This window comes from Stomoxys calcitrans, chromosome 2, assembly GCF_963082655.1.
Source record: "Stomoxys calcitrans chromosome 2, idStoCalc2.1, whole genome shotgun sequence".
Classification (NCBI taxonomy): domain Eukaryota; kingdom Metazoa; phylum Arthropoda; class Insecta; order Diptera; family Muscidae; genus Stomoxys; species Stomoxys calcitrans.
In genome coordinates this window covers 29,074,425-29,101,750 of record NC_081553.1, presented here as the reverse complement: position 1 = coordinate 29,101,750, position 27,326 = coordinate 29,074,425, and the positions used below count along the sequence as shown (strand labels likewise).

General features: G+C 34.1%; 1 protein-coding gene across 8 annotated transcripts in view; it reads left to right on the top strand.

Moving 5' to 3' along the window:
- LOC106082599 (protein held out wings) overlaps window positions 1-27,326 on the top strand; it is a 159,077-nt gene that overhangs the window by 82,676 nt on the left and 49,075 nt on the right. For all 8 annotated transcript variants that reach the window (XM_059362261.1, XM_059362259.1, XM_013245221.2 and 5 more), the window contains one exon: window positions 8,544-8,677. In XM_059362261.1, the coding sequence (XP_059218244.1) occupies window positions 8,544-8,677 (134 nt within the window). The remainder of the gene's footprint in view (window positions 1-8,543; window positions 8,678-27,326) is intronic.

Genomic DNA, 27,326 nt, shown 5'->3' with positions numbered 1-27,326 from the left:
ATATTGTGTCACTATATGGTGAAGTTCTTATCCGATTTAACTGAACATTTCTTCGATAACTTCTGTTACTCTTTTAACACCCATATCAAGTAGAGTTTTAATTTGCTCAGAAACTGACATTGGTCTGATTAAACTGATCTGCTGGTTTGACTTCTTGAGCTCTGAAAAAGATAATGAATCTAGCATTCCAGTTCTTGGGGGCGGTATTGAATACATTTACCAAGTAGAACGTGGCGATGTTATCAAGAACGATCACCTGAGCTTTTACTCGATGTTATATAAGAGCCCAAGTACGGGTCCTTAGTTACCGGTTTATTCTTTTTAAGCATTTCAAAATGCAACCAGACCTTTCCAGTCCACCAGAGGCAAATCATTGTATCGCTTGTTTTCGAGCAAAACATTGCAGGGTTATCAGCATTCAGTATTCTTTTTGTTTTTCCTTGCGAAAACATTTTGGGGATAGTTATCCCCACTCTAATGTTGGGGATGCTGACATGTAATGACATTTGTAAGGTATTCCGCTGTGTAAATCTTCTCAAATAAGTGGAGGCGTTCTGAATAATGGCGAGATCATCCCTTATCATCTTCAACTTTAATAGCGATATCACCATTGGTGATATCGCTATTCAAGCGGTGGCTATCTCCTCTAATGCAGACATTTTTGAGGTATTCCACCGTGTAAAACTTCTATACTTAGCGGTGTCGCTTTAAGGCACGCCGTCGAACTAGGTAATAAAAAGGAGGTTCCTTATTATTGAACTTCAATTTGAATTGGACACTTATTGATATAAGAAAAAAATCCCCACAGTTCCTTTAATAGATGTTAATAGGAAATTTGGATTTGAGGTTGAGGTTGAGGAGGCAGGTTTGACATGGAGGTTAGATATATTCTAAGGTCTTCCATATTTCGGTCAGTTTATTACTGCACCTCAAAATAGAAGAAAATAAAAGTTTTGGAAAAAAAATTTCGAATTTTATTGTGCACTTCCTCAAACTTTATTCTAATAAATAATGCTGTGTATTTATTAATCAATTTAAATTAAAGTATTTTTTGTATAAAATTGCTGGCTTGCAACTCCTACCGCAGCAAAATTTGGAATAGAAATAATTCACGTTAGCTTGTAATTGACAGGTAATATGATTCATAATACTTATAAACATATAAAACTATAAATTCCTCGTAAATTAATTGAAAGACTATCATAGAGGTTATATAGATGTCATTATAAAGATAAGCGTGGTGATCAGAAGATATGATTGGTAATTCAAAATTGCATAGGTAATTCACAATTTCGTTGATTTTGTCAATTTGTTCAGTCAATTGCCCCAGATATACCGGTCCTATACTGGATAATTAGTTACCTGTCGCAGGACATATCCTAAATAGAATTAAAAGTTTTAATTGCCATAACTTATGATTCTTAATTATTTTTTAACTAATGTTATCTCCCTTAAAAATACTTGCAAAGTTTACTCATCCTTTTCGAATTGTCCGAGGACCTATCCTACAGTGTTCGAATGGTGGCAATTCGTCACCTCGAGCGACAAACCCTTATAAAGGTGATAGGGTTTTTCCATGTCCAATAGTGGACAATCTACAATTATCGTGTTGTCTATTGACAGTTTATATAATTCACAATACATATGAATTTTATAAAAGCAACTATAAATTTCTCTTAAACTTATTGAACAAACATATCAAAATTGTCCATTCATACACACTCTAGTTTTAGCAGTGGCGTTATGATATCAAAGGGTTATAGAAGTGATCGGTGTAATGTTGGCATAAAAATGAGCCGTGGTGATCCTCTGATCACTACGACATTTTTCTGTGGGCTTGCAATGTTCTGCCATTTAGTCAGCAGATAAATGTGTTTAACTCGAAGGGTTAAAGACGTATTAAGATAAATCTGAAAACAAAATTTATCATCAGAATTTAAAAAACTTGTAACCCCCTTCATGTTATTTTTATTTAACATTTGGCTTTAATATTTTTTTCTTTCTTATATGTCTTGTTAACAAAATATTTTAAAATTTTATGACCCTGGGCATGCATTCGAATTACCTTTGAAATTGCTTGTTAATCACTCAGAGTAATCAAAATCTGACATCATTTCTTGTAGATATTACATTTGTTATGTTTCACATATTTAATGACCTATTTTTTTCGAAATCTTTTGTATCTTGTTGGGGCTTAGACTTAATTTTAACACCTTGTTGGTCATAATTTTAGAACATAATTTTCTAGATTTATGTTCCAATGAGACATTTGATGGGGGCGCCCAGTCAGCCTTTCAATCTAGGGGGGTTTTTTTGTTCCATTTCATAATAATTGACATTAGATCACCTATAGCACCTTTTTGAAAGCTAGAAGCCATTGGGCATTTGTTGGTTGCTGTTGTTCCCATTAAAATTAGCCTTTATATCATTTCTATACGATCTGGCGATCAATAGATCGTACATTGTTTTTTTTTTAAGTCAAAATTAAGTGTCTGGTGATGGTGATGGCGACTTCAATTGTTTCTGCTTATAGTTTTTTTTTAAAGACCTCTGTCTTCTCTGACTTTTCGTTTCAGAGGTCCTCCATATCTAATGAATGTAATCCATTCATAAAGCTCTTAAAGTTTCTATTGTTTGTAGTTTTGTTGTTAGTTTCGTTTCGGTTTTTGCTCGTTTTACTTTGCTGAATTATTGGTGGCACTTTGAGGGGAAAGATTGCATCGCTGCTGCGTGGGTGTCATTTTCTGTTGGCGTTTGGTGTGTTTCTTTAACAAGTCCAAAACAAAAGAAAACCTCATGTTTATTGTTGCGGTAATTGTTTTTAGAAGCATGATTTTTCAATAGATACGTATCGGCAGCAGCAGCACCAACAAAACAGCCACTTGTTGTAGTTTGAATCTAACACCATACAAATTGACTACCCCACCACACCACATAAAACCTATGTGGGCAATGAGAAGATGCAATTCCTATGGAAGGCGACCATATGTTCTCTATCACTAATTTGACGACTTAAAAGCAATTATGATGAGAACCATTAAAAATAAATTAATATGGTTTTAATGAATTTTTAAAGAAGCAGTCGTTTGCAATAAAATTGGCAATCAATTGAAGTCATTGATCTGAAATTCTATTCAATAGCACACCATTCCGACTTTAAAAATTACAAGTTAGAGCGTGCTAAGTTCGGCCGGACTGAATCTTATATACCCTCCATCATGGATCGCATTTGTCGAGTAGGCTAACAAAGAATGATGAATAAGAACTATTATGCTATTGGAGATATATCAAGTTATAGTCCGATTCGGACCATAAATGAATGATGAACATTGTAGAAGTCATTGTGTAATATTTCAGTTCATTCGGATAAGAATTGCGCCTTGTAGAGTCTCAAGAAGCAAAATCGGGAGATAGGTTTATGTGGCAGCTGTATCAAGCTATCAATCGATTCAGACCATATTATAAACGTATGTTGAAGATCATAGGAGAAGCCGTTGTACAAAATTTCTGCCAAAACGGATGAGAATTGCGACCCCTAGAGGCTCAAGAAGTCAAGACCCGAGATCGTTTTATATGACAGCTATATCAGGTTATGTACCGATTTGCGCCATACTTAGCACATTTATTGGAAGTCATGGCAAAACACATCATGCAAAATTTCCGTGAAATCGATTGAAAATTGCGGAATCTATTGGCTTATGATGTCAAGATCCAATATCGGTTTATATTACAGCTATATCAGATTATGAACCGATATGAATCATGCTTAACACAGTTGTTGGAAGTGATTCTAAAACACTACACTCAGCCAAATCGGACGAGAATAGCGCCCTCTAGAGGCTGAAAAAGTCAAGACTCAAGATCGGTTTATATGGCAGCTATATCAAAACATGGACCGATTTGGCCCATTTACAATCCCAACTAACCTACACTAATAAAACGTATTTGTGCATAATTTCAAGCGCTAGCTTTACTCCTTCGAAAGTTAGCGTGCTTTCGACAGACGGACAAACATGGCTAGATCGACTTAAAATGACATGAAGATCAAGAATATACATACATATATACTTTATGGGGTATCACCCATATTTCGAGATGTTACAAACAGAATGACGAAATTAGTATACCCCCTTCCTATGGTGGAGGGTATAAAAATAATTATCCAGGGTTTAAAAACAAAAAAAAATATTTGCCAAAGAATAGCAAGAGACATTGTCCCTAGGCCTTAGGGTTCAGCTCTAGGTCTGCACAATGACATATCACTCATAACGCAGCCCTAAGGTTTAAAATTGAAATTCCAAATTTTAATGACAATATCGGAAGTTTGCCTAATAAGTGACCAACAATAAAAGCTTGTCTTTAAAAACCGGAAGCTCAACTTTGATCCACTATTGCTTGGGTAAAAGTTCTTAAAAATTGTTGTAGATTAGTAGCGGTTATCAAAATGGTAATAATCGTAAAGGCTTCCAAACCATTCATTTTAAATAATACAAAATTTGGTAATTTTTTTTTTTTAAATTATCACATCAACATTTTAATCTCATTATTCATTGATCGAAAACGAACCCAATTATTCAAATTAATGTGACATTGTTGAAGAACGCATTTTGTATTTCCACGTGTTGGATTGAAGAATTTAAGCTAACAAAGAAACTGACAGTTTTAGATTTCATTTTAAACTAAACCAGTATTATTGAAGCCCTTCCTTCTCCCCACATCACCAATTAGAACAAAGTTCATTTGACAAGTTTTCAAGAATTTATGGCACACTCTGGCGCCTTTTGCTTTTAAGAAGATCAATTTCATTCTCAGGGGCTAAAAAAAAAAACTAAAAACGACCAACTGACACTGACATTTGGCTAACTAAACGGGCAATTTGTCAAAAGAAACAGGAAACCAATATGAGCATTACTGTCATCAACTTGATTCTATGATTCAGAGGAGAAGGTATGCTCTATTCAAAGAACACAAACAATCGAATAAAAAATCGAAAATAAATAAAGTGTTTCACACAAGAACGTGATTGGGCAGAGGGTGTAAATTGTAAGTAATATCTCAATAAATTGTCAATTGTAAATAAATTTGAATATTAAAACATTAGTATTGAAAATTAATATGAAAAAGTCGATATTCGTTTGAACAAATCACTTTGTGCATGTATGACACATGGCATTAATTAATTGCAAGTGCTTGAGTTTGCCTTGCCAGCCGACCTGTTTATCGAACAACCGATTGTGACGATAATGCAGTTGCCAATCGCCACACTATCAAGAATCTTACCGACGACATTGTTGAAGTTTTATGACTTGCCCAACGGTGAGGTAATTCTCTTAAGAGCCAAGTCAGGTGTGTGGTTGGATTCAGGTCAACTGAACAACTTGAGGATCATTAATTAAAAAAAATAAATAATAATAAACACTATTTTTTGCGAGTGTTTTTAAGTAACCAATTGGTGGTCTTGTTACAAATTTTGTAAAAAGAAAATTATTTTAATTGAAATTAAAAGATAAAATCATCCATCTATGAGTAAATTGCAGTGTTATTTTGTGTGAACTATTCATTTGCCTGCCAACAATTTAGCAGTTGTAAAACAACCATTCACAATAGAGCCTTAGCATAGGTATATGGGTCATTTTGTTATTTAATGATAGCACTTTAAACATATGTATAATCAAGAATATAAAAGTATAGACAAATTATATTTAATTTGAAGTGGGTCATCTTCATGATACTTCGAGAAGACATGAAACCCCATGAGGACCATGTGGTATTGAAGTGAAAAGTATTTGCGAGTTGGTTTCGTGGGGCATTCAGGTCTGTTAAAAATAGTTAAAAAAAAATATGAACTCAAGTGAACTATAAATTATGATATGTAACACGAAACATAAGCCACTGGAAACGTAAGCTCATAGTTATGAAAGCACTAAAACGAAATAGTAATAATGTCAATCTAAGTTTAATAACTGAACATGGTTTTTTACATGAATTCTCTTTGAACCATATTCGTAGGTTAATAAACGGAATCTTGTTGGCGAATGTCTAAGCGAAATCGCTCTCCATCCCTATTGAACTGTCGACCAGGTATCGTCTCCAACAAAACTGAAATAAAACCCTATTTGGAACTCTTAACTATTTCCTCAGTATTTAGAACAAGGTCCTTGACGCTTTTGAATTTTCACACTTATGCCTAATACTGACTTCATTCGCTGCGAAAATACCTATTAAATTATTGCGAAATCCCACGGACTCTATTTTTCGCCAGAACACAAACAAAAGTCAAACAACAACACACAACAAAGATAACAGCAGTGAAGCAGAAGTGATTCGTGACCATTGAATTACATTTGCAATTGACTAAAGTGACTTTTTTTTACCGACGCAGCGACATGTCGCTACTAGAACTCAGTAAAACTTACGAAATGTTTTCGCATTTTCTTCATCACAATTTTTTTTATGCGTTTTATAGTTGTTCGGCCGAAAAGTCAAAGTCAGTACTAGGCTTTAACAAAAATTGAAAAATTTCTAGACGTTGATTACCAACATCTGAAATTCGCAAAAATATGGATCGTAGTGGTACTACGAATTTTGACATTTGCGAAATATAGTATTGTGACGAAATATATTGGATGGTAGAAATATATAAGCAATAGAAATGTAATGACGCAGACATTTGGTACAACTCGTAAAGTAAAAGCGTTATAAAACCCCTATATTAATCTACAGGGTAGCTGAAACAAAGTGTTACCAAGTTCCCACTGGTATATCTCTCAAATTTAAAATGTCAGCTTAATGATATTTGTTTTATTGATATTGTTTGTTTGTTTCATATTGTTTACAAACCAGCAAAAGCATTTGCTTATGAGTTTATGGAGTTCAAGCGTAATTGAATGGTTAATAAAAACAAAAGTACTTCAGTAATTGTTTTAATTCTTTCTTTATTTGCGAATACAATATCTCCGTTTATCCTTGCGCGTCTAAATACGAAGCATGTAGAAGACAGCTTTTTTCTGTTGTTAGTGAAACATTCCGTCTTGTTGATCTCTTTATACGGGGAGAGTGCAGAGCCTGTTTTGCAGCAGGCCAGAACATACAAAGCAAGTACTCCACCTGTTCATCTTCATCCATATAAAGACAGCGTCTATGCTACGAACCATGTAGAAGAATGCTTTTTTCTGTTTGTTGCTGGTGACATATTCCGTCTTGTTGATCTCTTTATACGTTGAGATGTAGAGAGCCTGTTTTGCAGCGGACCAGGACATACAAAGCAAGTACTCGACATGTTCATCTTCATCCATATAAAGACAGCGTCTACAGCAATCCTTGTGGGGGTATCCCATTTTCCTACGTGTCTTCCGTTCATGTTCTTTCGTTCTTTAAGACTTGCATATCTGGTGCAAAGATAAAACAGGCCCGATTAATAACTATAAAATTATATTTTTTAACAGAAAATTTATTCATAATTTAATTTCAGTAAAACAGGCCAATGGGTGAGGTTAGTCGTAACAAACCATAACAGCTGTCAAGTAATAATTCACAATAGAGCTATTCCCTTTAAGTTTCCCAGCTGGGATAAAAGTGTGACTAATGCCGTTGTTTAAGAAAAAGAGTTTAACTTAAAGGGTTTTAAAATATTATGAACATAATTTTTCTTTTAAAGCGATTCTTACAAGTATTTGAAAAATCCGATTTATTTTTGTTTTCATGCAACGTTAAATTGAACTTTTATTTCTTTTCAAAATTTCCTTTAAACTAAAATTTTATAAAATGGCAATTTGTATTTCATTTTTATATGCAGCTTTGTCTTCGTATCTGTTCTCTCGCGTTTCAGATCATATTTCAGGTGTCTAATATTTTAGCAGTCTCTATATTATTAAGTTGTAACAAGTTTTAATTTATGCTATTTTGTTTGCTCACCTATTAATCTACATTTAAAAATAGCAGCTCAACAAATAAAACGAAAAACCAGCAGCATTAGTAACTGATGTAAATCATTCATTCACGATGATGATTTGAGGGTGATTCATTTTGTGAGTACCACCTTAAGGCTTTTCACAGAGAAATGACCATAAATGGTTAAGGGGTTTTTTGTCATGGTTTCAGTGTTGGTAAGTCCACAAATGATGATAATAGCGTTTGTGCTGATGTTGGTTGTAATGCTGAATTTAAGCTCCATTTAAAGGCAATTTGTAAACCGTGTTTATTTTGTTCAGTTATATTTTAATTAAACCATTCATCACATAACAAATTTATGAAAAATAATTTGTTGAGGAGTTTCTGGGGGTTGAGAAACATAACAATAATGACAAATAGTGGAGATCTTCATTAGATGTTTAATTACTTAAAACATCTATTTAATCTTCTTTAGTTAAAAACCAATTGTAAATGTATAGTAGCTACTTTGTATGTAGTAATCAATTTAAAATTCAATTATTTTTATATTTTAATTTAAAAAATATATTAGTAGCAATTTATTTAATTTTATTACATTTGTAAATATGCCATATTATTAATTCATTTATTTTATTTATTCATTTATCTTTCAGAAATTGCCCGTGTTCGTGCCTCACTATTTCAAATAAATGGTGTAAAAAAAGAACCTCTGATGTTGCCTGAACCAGAGGGTGCAGCGGTGACATTAAATGAAAAAGTCTATGTACCTGTGCGAGAACATCCAGATGTAAGTACTAAAAAACTGAACAATTTCATAAGTTGTAACAGATAATATATGAGCATAAAGCCCAACGTGGTCGCCAAATTGAGTTCTTAAGAAGCCAGAATAGCAAGGCTAAAAACTATGTTTACACTTATGTATATACATATATTCCTGTGAATCCAAACACTTTGTAGGATGATTATATCTTGCCCCTTGTCGGAATCATTTTTTTGTCGATGTATTTAAAGAAAGGCTTAAAAGTTTTCCGTTGTATTTCAGTTCAGAAAAAACTGCCTCCCCAAGGTGTAGAGTCTGTGCTCCTGCAAAAGGTATGAACAAAGGGAGTCTTCGTTCGTTTAATTCTCAACAAGGCTACTTCTCTATTAATGGCTATGCGTGATTCTCAACTTTGCTGTCTTAGCGACTATCGCACAGAATCATCAGATAACTTCCTTTGCAATAGTCAGAAATCAAAGGCAATTTGGTCTGTGGTTCACTCGCCGAAACCAAGCCTTTTTAACATATTCCTCTTTTTATAGTTTAGAATATGGCCAGCTACCCAAGTCAGCGATATGTCTTCTTATCCTCATGCACATCAAAGCAGCTCCTGCAGTCTCCATACATCGGGATTTCCTTGCGTGCTGAATATTGCGGAGCTCAGTTACCGTTAGTTAGTCACTTATTCACGTACGACTCTGAGCCATTTTTGGAGTATTCACCTGCTTTCTCATTTCATGGAATGTTGTCGTAGCACCCAACTCAACCTTATTTTATGTGCTTGGAGCTGGTTTAAATATGACATCGCACACATTGACCCCGGCGTTCTACATTTCAAGGCCTTGAGTGCTAAAAAACAAATTGAAAATTTGCCCATGAGCATTCCTTTAAGGAACCAGTACTAGGAGAGAATAACCCCCGCTAAAAATATTTTTCTGATGGTCTCGCCATTCGAACTCAGGCGTTCAGCGTCGCACATGCTTACCTCTGAGCTTCGGTGGCACCACGGTGCTACAGTGTGGTCCACATATATCACGAGTTTTGAGTCACGAAGTTTCCTCCCCAGTACTTTGAATGCCAGTTAAACCGCATGGCCGCAAATCTCAATGATATGTTGAAATCGAGGGTATTGTGGAAGACTTTCCCGACTCCTTCTTTCTATTAAGAATACGTATTCTGAAGATTCTTTCATGAATGGGTAAACAATTTCTTTTAAGCTAACGAATATACTAATTAGTACAACAAACGTAATTAACCTCTATTATGAAAGACGAGTACGTAATGTTTTAACGAATTATTCTTTAATTTACATACACCAACAAAAAAATCCTAACAAATTCGTCAGTTTTTTCATATCATGAAATGTTATTCTGTACACAATACCCAAATCAAGTTTATGTCGTGCGTTTGGAAGTTTTTTCCGTATCACATTTTCTGAATGCAAGGCCTTGAACGCTGTCATGCTGCCCACATAAATACAGAGTTTTGAAAGTGGAAGGTTCCCCTTCTGAATTTCGATTTTGGGATTGAATTTTGTCTGAAATACCGTGAAGAACAAATAACTCCGTTCCTGATCCTATTGTGTATGAGAGGAGTCTTATATAGCTCAGCGTTTTTTTTTTGGATTGCAATAATTTTTTTATTGTACATCTATTGTGAATGGCAAATTATAGTTTTTCTGGCTATTTTTTCTTAAAACTACATACCTAAACGTTTATAATTTTTATTGAATTATATTGCTGCAGATCAAATTTTAAGAGCAGAGCTCTTCGACTTAATCTTTGAGCCGTCTGTGAAGATTGAAAATACGTCGTACACAGTGTCCGACGATCAATCTCTTCATATTCATATTGAGAATGCCTATCCCAAAAATTCTAGCTGGTATTCACAAAACTTATTGTACATACACAATAGTGCATTTAAGGTTTACATGTATGTTTTTCATATTAAGGTATGTTTTGTATTTTTTTTGTGTTAAGATGGAAAAATGCCTTGCTACATTCACATATGTAAGTCGTCATGTGTGTTCTTATGTCGGGCTTACAGTTTTGCCGTACCGCTTAAAAACCTTCCTTATCATCACTGAGAGCTAAATCCACTCCTTACTTCGTGGTTCTTAAATCGGACCTTACACCTTCGTCTGTTCTATTAGCTTGCGTCTAGGCTCCCATCATTTTGATCCGTTATGATCCAAAAAGATTTGTATTCTCCCGTCAAAGGACTTACTCGCAATACTTTGCTACTCCATTCCAGTTGTCCTGTCTGCAACATTTTCTGCCGATACGTGTATTGGCCCTGTATGGCTGTCAAGAAACATTGATCAGTTGTTGGGTTCTGTGCTTGACAAGCAGACTTTTTGAACAGATTTGCACCTGTATAAAAGTATGCTATTATAGACTTCCATTAAAAGATTCCCCTTTTTAGTTAATGGCCCCTCTATGTTTTTCATAAGTCCGCTCAGTTGAGCCGCGCATCCAATTGCATTTTTAGCGGATCATGGCGTCCTCTGCTTTCCGGCCCGATGCACCTCTGAGCTGCTCCTTACGTCATCTGTACTCTTATTGTTCCTAGAGTAGCAGGTAGCTTTTTATTACCTTTGAATGGTACCCTGGCATTTTAAACTTTCATTGCAGGGCGTTTAAGGCTGCATATTGTGAATGGTAGAAATACTCTTTTAGCATAAATATTAAAAATGTTTATTCCATTGCAATGTCACACTTGTGGACAAACCGCGTTACCAATTCACGTCAAAGAATCTAATTGCATGGTTCAACTCTTTAACATTTTTGGTCATTCAAGGCTACTGAAATAAAACTTGTCCAAAATGACAATCGTTTGCTTCTCTGTACAATCTGGAATCAATTTGTTTATTTTATTCCCATTTACAAGTTATTCAGCTTATATATTCTTGACAAGAATCTTCACTCTAAGCATCATAAAATGTTTGAAAAATGCCCAAAATTTTTAATTTACACTTGCAAGATTTTACTTTGAAAAATGTAATGGGGAATAAACTTTTTGTGTGACACAAAAACAAATAGCTTTGGTGTGTAGTGCCCACAATATGCCAGATAGAATTTGAAAAGTGGCCTATTCATGTACAAGCGTACAAGAGCTTTTGGGAAAATGTGTTGCCGATTTAAAGTGAAAATGAAAACGAAGTGAAATGAAGCACAACCGTTTTGGTTGATTTTAAGGGGAGTGTTTTTCGAACAGTAGTAACACAGCTCCCTCTCAGAGTCATCACCAACAGGGTGTTGATGATCATCATTAGGCAGAGTCACAATGATACCACAAGTATTGCACACATATGGCACAATTTGTTGGAAACGTAAGACCAGTTTTGTAGCTGCGTGAAATATTAATGGTTTATGTAAATGCATTGTTAACACTTGGCTTGTAACAGGAAACCAAAATAAAAAAAAAACAAAATCGAAAATATATTCAAATAACAATTGAAATGGGGCCAAGAAACTTAAAGAGCCAATGAAATAGGAAAAAATTATAATAAACAAATGAAGTTTGGTATCAAAAAACCATCACAAAAACCATTATTTCTTAGATTGTTTATTTTATTTGAAGTTTTTTTAACTTCTGCCATCCATTAAGAAACTGTTTTCTTTTTGTTTTGTTATTGTTGCTCTCAGGCGGCAACTGTTAGTGTTGCTGTTGTTGTTTTGTTTTTTTTTTTTTTGTTACTGTGTCAACAATATTGGCTTAAACATTTGAAGAAAAAAACCAAATAAAAATAAACCTAGCAAAAAGACAATAAGAAAATCTCAACTGAAATTGAAAACTATCCATGCTATCCGTTAAAAATGTGACGGCATAAACGGCAACAAACGACGACGAACGCACCGCTGGGGGCACACCTTAAAAGTGATTTCCGGTGTACCAGATATTCACTGAGCTTAAAAATGTACAACACAAACAAATATTCAATACCACCTTCATCCGTATTACCTACTACTACAGCAGTCATCATCGATGAAACTCTCTTCCTCCCTCACTCAACACCCTTCCTCAACAAACGCATCTCCCTACAAGTTCGGGAAAATAAAAAAACAATAGAAAATAATGTTATTAAATGCCATTGAAGGAGACAACTAGTCAGGCGGGCGTATTGGATATGAATAGACGGACTGACAGACAGTACATAGGCCGACAGACAGCTACTCATATAACAAAGACTGGGTTTGTCAATTCGCATTAACGGAAACTGATCTAATGCGAGAAAATTAAGTTGAAAAAATTCACATTTGTACAAGGGACAAATTTCATACGAAGTCTGTTTTACACGCACTCACACACACATGCCGGAGTTGGAATATATAATTAAAAAGTAATTAGATGAGGCATTAAGAAAAGTAGGAAAAAATTAAAGAACAAATACTGCAAAATTTAATAAATAAAACATTTTCTTAATACTTATTTTTCAATGAAACTAAGACATGAAGAGCTCTTCATATTCTGAAACTGGCGCCTAACGTAAGAAACAAGATAGTTTTTAGCCCTTAATATTTTAAAAGGCGAAAAGCTAATAAAATCTCAACAAAATTCAAAATACAGTACAAGCCATATAAATACACCCAAACTTTGGCTTCTGTCACATTTAATACGGGTATCTTTAAATACTATTGTGAATGAACAACAAACATCTGCATGATTTTTCAACGATGTTTTTAGATCCAAACATGATGATGCGGCAATTATTTTGTGTAAAATGATTTCTTAAAGCCATATGTATCTTTATTATTTTTTTTAAAGATTAAAGGTCTGTTTGGGAATCGAAGCAACGATCTCCGCACAGCTAGTCCGATCTTGCTACAAACTCAGTTATAAGATCCTTCCACAGCATTGATTTTGCTACGCCTAAACTGAAGCTACAGTTATCCTTTGTACTATTGTGAATGAACATCACTACGATTTTCCATTGACCTTTGCACGCCTAAACTGAAGCTACAGTTATCTTTTTGTACTATTGTGAATGAACATCACTACGATTTTCCATTGACCTTTGCAGATCCAAAGAAAATTATGCAGCATTTATTCTGTATTAAATTATTGTTTAAAACCTGTTTGTGCTTCATTGTTATTAAAGTCCTCTAGTAGAACAAAACTTTCATAAATAAGTTCAAACACTTTTGTTGTACAAGACCCTTAAACAAAAATTATGCATATTTTCAGATGAGACAATACGGTAATTAATTATGTAAAATAATCTAGATTCATGTAACAAACCTTTATATGTGCGTATGTATACTAGTGAATAAAATTCATACATTTATGAAGTTTACAATAACACCAACAACATTGATTATTGTATTCGAGAGAGCAGTACATATGTGCGAATGCATACTAGTGAATATAAATTATATTAAATGTATAAAGATTACAATAATACCAACAAAATTGATTATTATACTCAAGAGAGCGTGTACCTCTCAGTCGTCAAAGAAATAGGAACAGAACCATAATATATTGATATAAACTATAAAAGATAGTGGGTTTAAGGTGGTTCTTTTGCAAATTTGTGCCAACACACATTTGAACAGACAACAGATGCACCTCAATACGTAGACAAGTTTAACATATAGGAATTTGTTCAATTTAATTGAGCCGTCAAATACACCAGACATGTTGACAACTCTCTGTCATAAAGATGATGAACAATAGTAGAACAATGTATGAATATGTAGATACATGTATTTATATTTGTACTTAGTTCAAATGAATGCTTCTACTCAAACGCACTTACACTTATATTAAATCTATGTAGATGATATGGAGGTTTGTGTGGCTGTCGCTCACTTGTTTAATACAAAAAAAAACAACATTGTGTATGACATAAGTAACTCTTAAACGAACAACAATAAAGATAAATGTTTTATTATGTTTAACGGCTGCTTATTGTTGTTCTTTCACAGACGCGTGGCGACCAGTCTAACTCTCCCTCTCTTAAAAACAAATGTGCTCTAGTGAAGAGAAGTAATTAGTGAATTAATAAGTTATCGAATCCAAAGGGATGATTGAAGGGAATAGTGGGGGTGGTAGTTGGTTGGTTAGCAGACGAGAGTGCTTGTGTATATATTTGTGTGCATTTATATTGTACTTTATTATTAAAAATTATCCTTGCAAATATTTGCGTAGGATTTTTGAACATTGCGAGGGCACTGAGGTGTACATTGCTTTTTAATAGTCTTAACGAAGAAAATTAATAGTAATAGGATTTTGTATTGAATCAATTGTGAATGGCAAATAATTATAAGGTTTTCGAGACTAATCGCATTTTATTTTATGATTTACCCACGTTTGGAGCCATTTTTAATTTCAATGCTTTTAATGGTTTTTGTTTCTGAAAAAAGCTGAAGTCATTAGGTGCTAAAGTAAAACTAATTAATTATTTTGGTGGTTTTAATTAGTTGATTTCTAAATAATATCAATACTAAGTGAATATTTATATTGAATTCTACTTAAAATGTATAAAAAGGTAAACAAATCGACTTGTCTAGTGAGAAAGTTTGCCCCTGTTCCTACCCAACTGTTTTTTGGACACGTTAAGTTCAAAAATGGAAAATATTCGAATTGTATTATGGGTGGTTGTTGTAGCTGCAGATTTACGAAGAGAAGTGTTCCTTAGTTTAGAGTGATCCTAGATCGATACCGATGTATGGGATGGCCCCCTTATAAACCGACCTCCTGTTTTGACGTCTTAAGCCTATCAAGTCCATCGTGACGCAAAGATGAGCATGTTCGTATATGACGCTGAATCCCCGTGTTTGAATCCAAGCAAAAACATCGGAAAAAGTTTTAGTGGTAGATATCCCCTCGTAATGCTGGGGACATATGTGAAGTATTGCAAATTCTTCTTTTGACCTTTCACCAGGCTTATTATTATTCCCTCCACCATAGGATGGGAACAGGGGCAAACTTCTTACATATCAATGAGTGCAGTCCGATTCAAGTTTAAGCGCAATGATAAGGGGCCTCCTTTTTATAGCCGAGTCCGAACAGTGTGCCGCAGTGCGACACCTCTTTGGAGAGAAATTTTACATGTATATATATTTTTGATCGTCATGACATTTTAAGTCGATCTAGCCATGTCCGTCCGTCTGTCTGTCGAAAGAAAGCTAACTTTCGAAGGAGTAAAGCTAAACGCTTGAAAATGTTCACAAATACTTCTTATTAGTGTAGGGCGGTTGGGATTGTAAATGGACCATATCGGTCCATGTTTTGATATAGCTGCCATATAAACCGATCTTGGGTCTTGACTTCGTGCGTCATTGGAGGGCCCAATTCTTATCCGATTTGGATGCAATTTCGTATGAGGTGTTTCGTTATGACCTCCAAGAACTGCGCTAGGTAAGGTTCAAATCGGTCCATAAACTGATATAGATGCGATATAAACCGATATGGGATCTTGACTTCTTGAGCCACTAGGAGGCGCAATTCTTATCCGATTTGGCTTAAATTTGCATAAAGTGTTTTGTTTTGTCTCGCAACATCTACGCCAAGTATGGTCTAAATCGGTTCATAACCTCATACAGCACCCATATAATCGATCTCCCGATTATACTTCTAAAGCCTCTAGAGGGCGCAATTCTTATCCAAATTGACTGAAATTTGGTACAAAGGTTTCTCCAATGGCCTTCAACATGCGTGTTAAATATGGTCTGAATCGGTGTGTAGCCCAATACAGCTCCGGTCTCCCGGTTTTATTTCTTGAGCCTCTAAAAACCGCAATTCTTATTCGAATTGGATGAAATTTAACACAATGACTTCTACTATTGTCTTCAATTTTCAATTTATTTATGGTCCAAATCGGACCATAGCTTGGTATGGCTCCAAAACGATAGCAATTATTATTCATTTTATTTTTATCCTTTGTCTAAAAAGAGGTATCGGGCAAAGAACTCGACAAATGCAATCCATGGTGGAGGGAATTTAAATTCGGCCTGGCCCAAACCATGCACGCTTTTAGGTTAGGTTGAAAAGAGGGTGCGGATATGGTTGCATGCTTTTACTTTTTTTTTTTGTATTATTTGTTATTTAATTTTTTTTATATTTTATTTAATTTTTTTCTATTTTAGTTTAACTTTTTTTACTTTTGAATAAATTTTTGTATATAACTATTTTTTTATTTTTGTTTATTTTAATTTTTTTTTATTTCATTATAAATAATTTAATTACGGAAACCAGTCAAATGCTATTGCAAAGCAAAAAACACATTTTCTTCCTAACTTAAAAAAATAAAAAAGGTTTTTTTGGTGTTCTATTTGTAATAGAAACAGATCACCATGTGGTCTGCAGCCGGACAATATCCGGATCAGATACGGATATTGTCCAGCTTTTTTAATTTTACTAAACAAATATTTATTATAATTTATTAATTTTTTTAATCTTATTTAAGAAATTTTTTTATTTATTTTATTTTATTTTATTTTTGTTTAAATATTTACTTTTGTTGTATTTTATTTTATATTATTTCATTTCATTTTATTATTGAGATTCCATTGCAGGATATTGTCCGGCTATAGGCCATTTTGTTTAATGCTTTCTATTCAAAGAATAGCACAGCAAAAAACGCTTAAAAGTCAGGCATATGTGTTATGTTGCTAAAACGCATTTGACAGACTACCAGTATAGCGATTTCTGATTGGAGTATATAGCGATTTCTGATTGATCTGAGTAGTTGGTAAAGCACACATTGAGCAGGGCTGTTAAAGACGACTTGCTCCACAAGCGCAATAGGAGACAATCAAAATCTTATTTTCCTTATTCAAATCCAACTTACCAAACAAACACAATATGGAAAACTTATTTGTTGCTGCACTGGTCAAAGGTTGATTATTTCATTTAATTTAATTTTTTTTTCATTTTGTTTTCTTTTTTTTTTAATTTTTATATATATATATACAGCGGTCAAAAAAAGTATTCATCATTAGCAAAATTGATAATAAATTCACTTATTTTGGGTAATTGAAGAAAATTTAAAGTAAACAAATAATGCAGTTTTATGCAATAGTTTATTTTTCGTAATATGTTTTAAAATAAATTCAAAAAATAAATTTAATTAGCGCAAAAAATGCAATTTTATATAATAACACCAAAAACAGAACAAAAAAAGTATTCATCATTGATGTGCTATCATCAAAGTCAAATTCAAATATTATTTGGGAATCCCCCTTTTCTGTTTTATTTAGTAAAGGAGGCTTTGCCCTTGACAGCAAATATTTAATTTCATTGAAAATATAGTTTTTGTCAAAATGGGTCGTAAGCAAAACGAGGTTTCTGATTAGGTAAAAGTTTTGATAATAAAACACCACAGGAATGGTTTAACTCAAAAAACTATCAGTGAAATATTAAATAGACCACGATCTACTATACAATCCATCATCAGAAAGTGGACAGAAACGAAAACTGTTGACAATAAACCAAGATCTGGTCGACCAAAAGCACTTTCAGTTGGAGATGTGCGTTGGCTAGTGCGGCAAGTTCAGAAAACTCCGAAGACAAATGCGACCATTCTTCGTAAAAACACTATGGAATATTTAGGGAAGGAAGTTACTACACAAACAATTCGAAATACACTCAAAAGGCATAGTTACAGAGGAAGAACTGCACGTAAGAAGCCCTTTATAAATAAAATAAACCGAGTGAAAAGGCTAAACTTCGCAAAAATGTATGTAAAACAGCCCGAATCATTTTGGAAAACAGTCATTTTTGCAGACGAGAGCAAGTTTAATCTTTTTGGGTGCGATGGAAAGGTCATAGTGTACAGAAAACCAAATACAGAGCTTGAAGAACGAAACACAGTTGCTACTGTAAAACATGGTGGAGGTGGTTTAATGGTTTGGGGGTGTATGGCGGCTTCAGGAGCGGGAAATCTTGAAATTATTAATGGAGTAATGGATCATAAGTATTACATTGACATTTTAAAGAGGAATTTAAAAGATAGTGCTGTAAAACTTGGGCTTGGTAATAACTTTCAATATTATCAAGATAATGACCCCAAACATTCTGCTTTAAATACCAAGATGTGGATGCTGTATAACTGCCCCAAAGTCATTAAAACTCCTCCTCAAAGTCCCGACTTGAACCCAATTGAACATCTCGAACGCAAATTGAGAACGCGCAATTTTTCGAGCAAGAGTCAAATGCAACAGGTGATAATGGAGGAATGGACTAATATAGACCAAAATATAACCGCTAAATTAGTCCAATCGATGTCAAACCGTTTAAAAGAAGTTATAAGACGCGGTGGTCGATTAACAAAGTATTAATTTTTTTAAATTATGTTATTTATTTTTTTGTTTTTTTGCAATGATGAATACTTTTTTTGTTTAATTTTTTGTGTTCAGCTGTAAAATGGCCCTTTTTGTTCCAATAAATACTATTTTTTTCTTTAAAAACAATGAAATTGTGTACATATATATCACACAAGCACTACTGCATCATTAGTTTAATATGTTTTTATTCCAATTGTCTTTTGTAGACTTATTAAAAAAAAAACATTGAATGATGAATACTTTTTTTGACCGCTGTATATATATATATATATATATATATTTCAATTTATCTATTTTTTAATCGATATGTAATTGATTAACCTTTCATGTAGTTGATAAACCTTTTTGTAGTCACAGTCTCAGTTGCGTCTTATTCCATTATCTCTCTCTTTTTGTTAGGAAGACAATTCAATTCTTTTCTTCTTAATAATTACCGTTTCCCAGCAGCCAACTACTTAAGTAAGATAGAATACGTGTGTGTGAAAGTTTGTGGTCTGAGGCAGACTTTTCTGCTTAAAAGTTTTATAAATCAGTGATAATCAAAATTGATTAATTATTTGCGAAAACTGAGGGAATGTAAAACAAAAATCAAAATGTCAAAAAGTGCAAAATGTGGTGATGTTTGTCACACTGTGCGAGTATAGCATCACTAATGATTTATCTTTTCAAGTGTGGGTGGTGACGGTTTCGGTGGCTGTGACTATGGCTGCTGTTTTGTGATGGCCGCCGGTGTGTTTTAGTCTTGGCATGAGCTGAATAAGAAAAAAACATTAAAACAAAATACTAGAAAACAATATACTAAAATAAGACAAAAGAGGCACAGGTATCAGAGAGAGAGAGAAGGGGGATGGACATGTGGTATTGAGAACAATTGCATACGAGTTGAATGTTGAATGTTTCGAATGAAGCAACAATTAGTCATATGGTAAATTGTAATTGTGTTGCTTTGACTGACTAACTTGATTTGAATTGCAGAAATTGCCTTTGGCGGTATGACAGACAGTTTGTTTTTTTTGTCCCCCTCCCCCCTCAAACCTATAATGAGAGGCTGAGTAATTTCTTTCTTCTATTGGGTTGCCCAAAAAGTAATTGCGGATTTTTTAAAAGAAAGTAAATACATTTTTAATAAAACTTAGAATGAACTTTAATCAAATATACTTTTTTACACTTTTTTCTAAAGCAAGCTAAAAGTAACAGCTGATAACTGACAGAAGAAGGAATGCTATTACAGAGTAACAAGCTGTGAAAAAATTTGTCAACGCCGACTATATGAAAAATCCGCAATTACTTTTTGGGCAACCCAATATATATCTGTATGCAGATGCAGTTAAATCATCCATCTTTCTACACGCTCCTTATTATAAGTGTATGTGTGTGTGAGTGTTTTTTTTGCAGGGGGGCCATATGATCACCACCACCTACACTCACCTGTTTATATAGCTCATCATTAACATTTTGAAATCATTAGAGATTTGGAAGAAAATACAAAAAAACAAGAGTTTTTATTTGAATTTTAATTTCGAAAAATTTTCTTTGATGTCTCCCTTTTTATGGGTTGTGAAGAATGGAAATGTTTGTCCCCCACTACTACTTTTTTGTACAAATGTGTTTTTTCAGTTCCAAAAGTAATAAAAGCCAGCTGGGCATCTGCAGTGTTGCAATAAATTTGTCATCGAGTCTTTTGATATTTTCATGGTAATACCATGACAATTTTTGACTTGAATTTTGGGAACTGAAAAGGGAAATTAAAAACACATGTGGCCACATGTGATTTAAAACCATTAAATATTGAATAAATGAAATAAGTTTTGTTTTGATCGCAAGAAGTTAAATGTTTCCTCCACCTGATGATCAGGTAACCTTCTCTGCTATCGTTGCTACCCTGGGCACTACCTTTATCAATAAATAACCCATAGACATTTCACACCTTGTATTTCATTTTGAGCAATTAATTTGAAATTCCTTAATTTTCATATTTTTTAACAAATGTAATTTGTTTATCAATTTAAAAAAAAAAAAAAACTAAAACATAAATTGAATCAGACCATCTGTGCGTCAGCGAGAAAACTAAAAAGAGTTTCAGGGGCAGTTTCAGCGTATAAAATCAATCTGTGCAATAGAGCAAACCGATATGATCATCAACATCATTTCATAACAATGAGACGATGATGTTATGGTGCAACCATGTGAATTTTCTGATTTGAGCAAATAATAATAAAGCTTAATAATAACTTTTAAAAATTTGTTTTTGCTGGTTTTTTGTTTGTTTTCTGTTCTGCAGTTTTAATTTCAGTTTTCAACTTCTGAAAACATTGTTCGCCGCATATGAATGAGGAGCTCTCTCACACATGCACATATTTGGTGCGTTAGTAAATATTTGCACATGAGAAAATGCTGGGGCGAGCAAAAAGATTAATCGCTCGTTTGTCATTTCCATTACGAGTTCAGTTATGACGATTTTTTCTCTCTCTCTTTTGACATTAATTTTAGATTACAGACATTAGTTAAAGTTGTTTTGTCTGAACAACTTTTGTTTGGATTTACTATGAGACTATGAGTGTTTTTGCCAGATTATTAGATATGTATTTGCTGTTGGGAAGTTAATGCTGTATTTAAGAAAGGAAGTTCACAAAATGTAATTATTCAAATAATGCGACTGCTATAAGCCAATTAAAGAACGTGCATTTGCAGCTGAATGCCGAATTGAAGGAGTATACTATTAAGTTAATGTTGATAATTTGTTAACTTGCATGCAATTTGTAATGGCGCCCAACCTGAAGAAAAATAAAGTGGTAATGATAAACGATTAGAATAGAAGGTTAAGCTTTTTCGAATTAAAACTTCCTCTTTCCGTTAAGGGAATTGTTAAAGTTTGGTACAACTACCAATCATAAAGTGGAAGGCTCCCCTTAAAATATTAGAATTGTGAAAATGTGCCGTTTGACAAGGTCTGACAAATAAGAGAAAACATGACCAAATAATGAAAAAAATATTTGTCGTCAAGTTGCAAATGCAAATTTGCCCATGAACATTCCATAAAGGAACAGGGGCAAACTTCTTTCATATCAATGAGTGCTGTCCGATTCCAGCTCAATGAAAAATACAACCTCGTAGCTACCAATGACATATTACCTTACATGTTAAACTTAAAATTTATCATGTCTGTATTTCCTATTGAAAATAATTGTTGGTTAATTAGAATTTGGTAATGCCATCTCTAATAAGAATCCCAAACAACATTGTTGTAGAAATTGGCATGGCTATATTTTTTCTGTTTTATTTTATTTGGCTTCGTGAAGGTGGCATACCATAAAATTTGTAAGTTCTCATTTATTCACGTTTTTTTCTTATAGAAAAAAGGGGGTGGGTACATTTGTAAACTGTAGCCAAAAAATGTTTTTTTTTTTGTTTTGTTTTGCTAATGTGCCGTGTATGACAAATCAATATTTTCATGTGATTTTTACTCATAATTTTGGGTGTAAACAAATGAATGAAATAAATGATCTGCTCATCACAGCATTCAGCACAGTGGTGATGAAAGTGGCTAGAAAAAAACAAATATTTAAGAAAAAATTGTTTATGAAATCTTTCAAATAGGAATATTCTCACAATTATCGCATTGTGGAACAGCGTTGTGGCTTCTTTCATGTCAATATGAGTGCTATTCAATTCAAGTTTTATCTCAATGATATAAGACTTTTTTGTAACCGAGTCCGAAAGCCTTTGACTCCTCTGTATAAAAGTTTTTTAATAGCTCATAAATGTCACCAGCAACATTAACTTCTATGAACATTTTTGTGATGATTTACCTAAGATTCATTTCTAACTATTTAACACCACACGCAAACCTGTGCCTTTAATCTGAACCCATTCTCTCCCCTAGCTTCAAGCCATATATGCAGCTACCAGGCTTACTTTGTGCTAGGGTTCATTCCGTTTGACACTTGATCCCTAAATAATCGTCTAACGTAACCGATCCAAAACTTCCGTCATTCTATCCCCCGAATCGAGTGACAAAATGTTGCTCCTAAATTGTCTCTAGCGTCCAAGTCTGTGTAGATCTCTTATGCGATGCGTATCTGAAAATCGGCCTTACCACCCCTTCGTAAAGCTAGGCTCAGTCCATTTGTTATGGTTGCCGATTATAGCCGGTCAATCAATTATATTTTTACGTTATTTCTCCCAAAGAGGAGTCAGTCGAGCTAATGACCATAAGAATGAATACCACAAGAAATTGAAGGATTTAATTGATTGCTGAATAGAAATTGCCAGACAACAGATGGATTTGATCAAAGACAACACGCCTTCGGCATACGTTTCAAGCAGGGTAAGTGCTATCTTCAGTACCGTAGTGGTGCTTGATAATTTGCAGGGTCAAACTCAGGATTCACTGAATAAGATTAAGTCAAGCGATCAGCCGACATAAATTTTTTTAATTTTTGTCAGTACTTTGCATTGAGGATATCAACGTGATCTCTTTTTACATTGATTTATTCATTTTTACCTTTTCTCCTATTTGATGTAATTTTCAATCGACAGATATGAAATCCTTCATGGGAAATATCCACTTTTGTGTTTTCGCCTACCTAAACTTCTATTAGTGACCTAAACTTCTATTAGTGAATCTTGCGTCAAACTTAAATCAGATGGAAATTGATCTTCATCTTCTCAGGTTGAACATTGACACCCGCGGGTCTGACCCCCGGTACTGAAAAAATTTGGTCCAAATCCTTACTCAGCATTCATTTCAAATTCCTCTTCGAGATTCAAATCCTAACTTGGCGTTAGGATTAAATCCCTGATTGGTGGAAGTCCTTTGTGGACTAGTACTCACCCACAAAAGCAGTTGTAAAATACCCTCTGCAGCGCCACCTCCATATTCAGTCTCTTAATTTAATGCCATGAGAGCCACATTTTCTCCATCTATTTTTTAGCATGTGGCTTATTCAATCTCTGAGTGTCTGGTCCACCTGAAACTGGTTTAAGGATTAGATAAGTTTGTCAATGCCCGCATTGTTAAAGGCCGCCTCAATGTCAGTGCACACTGTCAATACAATAGCATCAAAGGACCTCTCTAACTCATATAGAACAATGCATATTGACCTTAAAGGTTTTTGGCGCGTTACATAACTTGTTTTGTCTTGCTATACCTTTGGTGTATATGCAAGTCTTTAATATGCTGTATATATTGCGCCATGATCGAAAATATTCCTTCAGAAGCTAATTAGCTTCGCATAAGCTTCTTTTAAGCTGGAGTTACATAGCACACGCAGCACTTATGCGTATTTAAACAATCAATTACGCCCACATGCGTTCTTTTAGCAGCCTTTGGTTGCATACGAATTTCTAAAAATCAGCTTATTTATGTAATTTCCAACGTTAATTTCAATGCAGATTTTCAATAATGTTTAAATGTTGTTTAAAACAATTGTAATAAAAGAATTTTGATTTTACAGATTGCAAAACTATTTTTAAACAGTAAACAAATCCAAATCATATGTTTTGTGCCCTGGAACGCGTTCAAAGTTAATAATTGGTTAACTAATTCCGTCAGATGCGTGCGTGTGCTTGTTGTGTAACTTACACAATACAAACAAACCTATTTTAATAGAATACAAACTGACCACAGGTGTACCATAAGGTTCTGTCCTTTCTCTGCCTTATTTTCTCATTTTCATTGACGATCTATTGAGCTAGATTTCGAATCCAATCTCCTCATTTGCGGATGACATCATTTTGTGCCTTTGTCATTCATACTCATTTGACCAAGTCTTCGGGAAACTGAACACAGAAGGCGTATTATGGATGTGACACTCTTCCAGGCGATGCTGGCTATTTTCAAGTGGGGTTGTTGTCACACAAACGATTCGCTGACTCAATCGTATCGTCAATATCTATCGACGGTATATATGTTGAACTGTCGATTCTCTTAATGTTTTGGTCATGAAGATACAATTTGATGTCCGTTAGTCAAACCCTGTATTTGAAGTGTCGAAAGAAGCATTCAAGTGTTTAGGTTTTCTTAAGCGGTGCAGGAATTTCTTTACTCCCTCTTATCTTCTCAATAACTATACTACCTACATCAGACCGAAGATGTAATTTAATTAACTTATATGGACTGCAGCTTCCAAATCATCCTTGAAACTTCTGGACGCGTTCGGAGAAGAGCGCTGGTGTTGATTGGCGACGGTAATGTGACTCTGTTCTATCGATACTTCCATGGTGTGTATTCCACAGATATTAGTTTTCTTATTCCTGAAGTAAGGATGTTCGTCAGAAATACTAGACTTTCTAGACTAGGAACTCACACCCGTTTGTTATTGATTGGTCAGCTGACCGGACCATTCACTACAGACAGAATTCTTTTTTTCCGAACAGTTCGTATGTGGAATAGGCTTCCTATCAATGTCTTTCCACCTGTCTATAACCTCCAGACATTTAAAACAAATGTCAACAAACAATACACCCTCTTTTTCCCCTCCGATCCTTAACTCTCCCTTACCAACACAATGCACTGCATTCATAGATCACATCCGCTGCTTGTTGGTAAAAAAAACTCCACTTGTCCCCCCAAACACAGGTCCCTGTATCTCTCTATAAAAATCCTTAATTAATCATAAATTTATTTTTTTTGTGTGTGATGGAACTATTAGTTTTTCTTTGCCCAGCATATTCCTGGTTGAGAAGGATCCTAGTATTTTGAAATATAACGCAATGTATTTGCATGGCTCAATAATAGGAGGTTACATTGGGAACATTGGGGACTTCAAAATATTCCGATTAAAAATGTGATAAATAGGAGAAAATATAAGGAAATAATGAATGTAAAAGAAAACAAGTTAACATCTTCAATGGCAAGTACTGTCAAAAATTAAAAAAAATAATTATATCGGCTTAGGATTTATAACACAACCTTATGTAATAAATCCTGAGATCTATAGAACAGAAACTTTCAGTTAAATTTGTTGTTTTCTTGAGTTTCTGGTGGTTTTATAATGTAGTTTAAGTACTAATCATTGTGTATAAGGGTCTTTTACACTTGAGAACATTTTTGCATAATTTCAATAGTTATTATTTTCGTACGAAGCCACCCATTGGATCTTTGTTATTTAAAATTTTTAAGTTCACTTAAGGTGGAGGCCACCGTGGCGCAGAGTTTAGCATGTCCGCCTATGACGCCGAGCGCCTGTGTTCAAATCCCGGTGCGAACATCATAAAAATTTTCAATGGCTACATTTATGAGGTATCCTGCCACATTAAAACTTAATCCATCAATGATATAACCTTTTTACATTCTTTCTCCTGCCTTAGCTTCAAACTGTCAAACAATGAAACCACCAAAAGAATAATGCTTATGAATTGTTTGCGAATGATCCGCAATCAATGCGGGCCCACAACAACCCACAAAAAACAATTCAAACATGCGGCTTGGCTGATGACTTTAAGTAATTTAATAGTTTTTTTTTTTTGTTATGGTTATTTTAATTTTTCTCATCGAGTAGCGTTTTCTCTTCATCTTCTTTCGACCGTTCAGTGTGTTAATTATCTATTAATTTGTAAATATTATAATAATCTATTTACATTGCATTTGTGCTGTCGCTAAATGTGCTAAGCCAGACGCACGAATGGACGGACAAATGCGCAAGGGTTTATCACCTTTTTGTGGCTGACAACGTTATTCTCGTTTTCACATAGTTCTGGGTGTTCGTCTGAATGTCTTGTTTGTAGCTTTCAAAGATCTCTGATTGTTCGTTCATTGTATGGATCACCATCATCATGAATGAACATCTCTCTAATGTTTAAACAAATACTTGTCATGTTTTTTGTATTGGTTTTTGATGTTAACCGCCAACTTATTTTTAATTTACGAATGCATTCCAGTTTTTTAATATTCTGCAAATGCCTAAGTAAAATAATGGCTAGTGGCCATTGTATTTAAATAAGATGAATCTTTAAAAAAAATGGGTCACAATACCTTGGAAAAGACAATGTGTTGTGGAATACAAATCAATGTCATAAACTAGAAAATAAGAAATTAGCAAAAAATTTATTTTATGTGCCGTTTGGTTGAAGCGGCCTTTGATTACGCGTGTGGGAATAATAAAGTAAAGAAAATTGTATTAAATATGAGTCCAGAATTATTTGTAATCTAAAAACTTGTTTTTCATTTTTCTTTCTGAATTTTACGAAATGCTTTAACTCAAAAGTTTTGTTCTACATTTGTAAAAAATTGTTTCTTGGCTCTAAATTATACATATCGTTGTAAAAATGTTTGTTTTGCATTCCGTTAAGGATCCTGCTGTTCCTTAACGGAATGCATATCATATCATTGTCATTGATGTCCGGTTTAAGTTTTATTTCAACCTTTACGTAGAGGGTTTTTATAT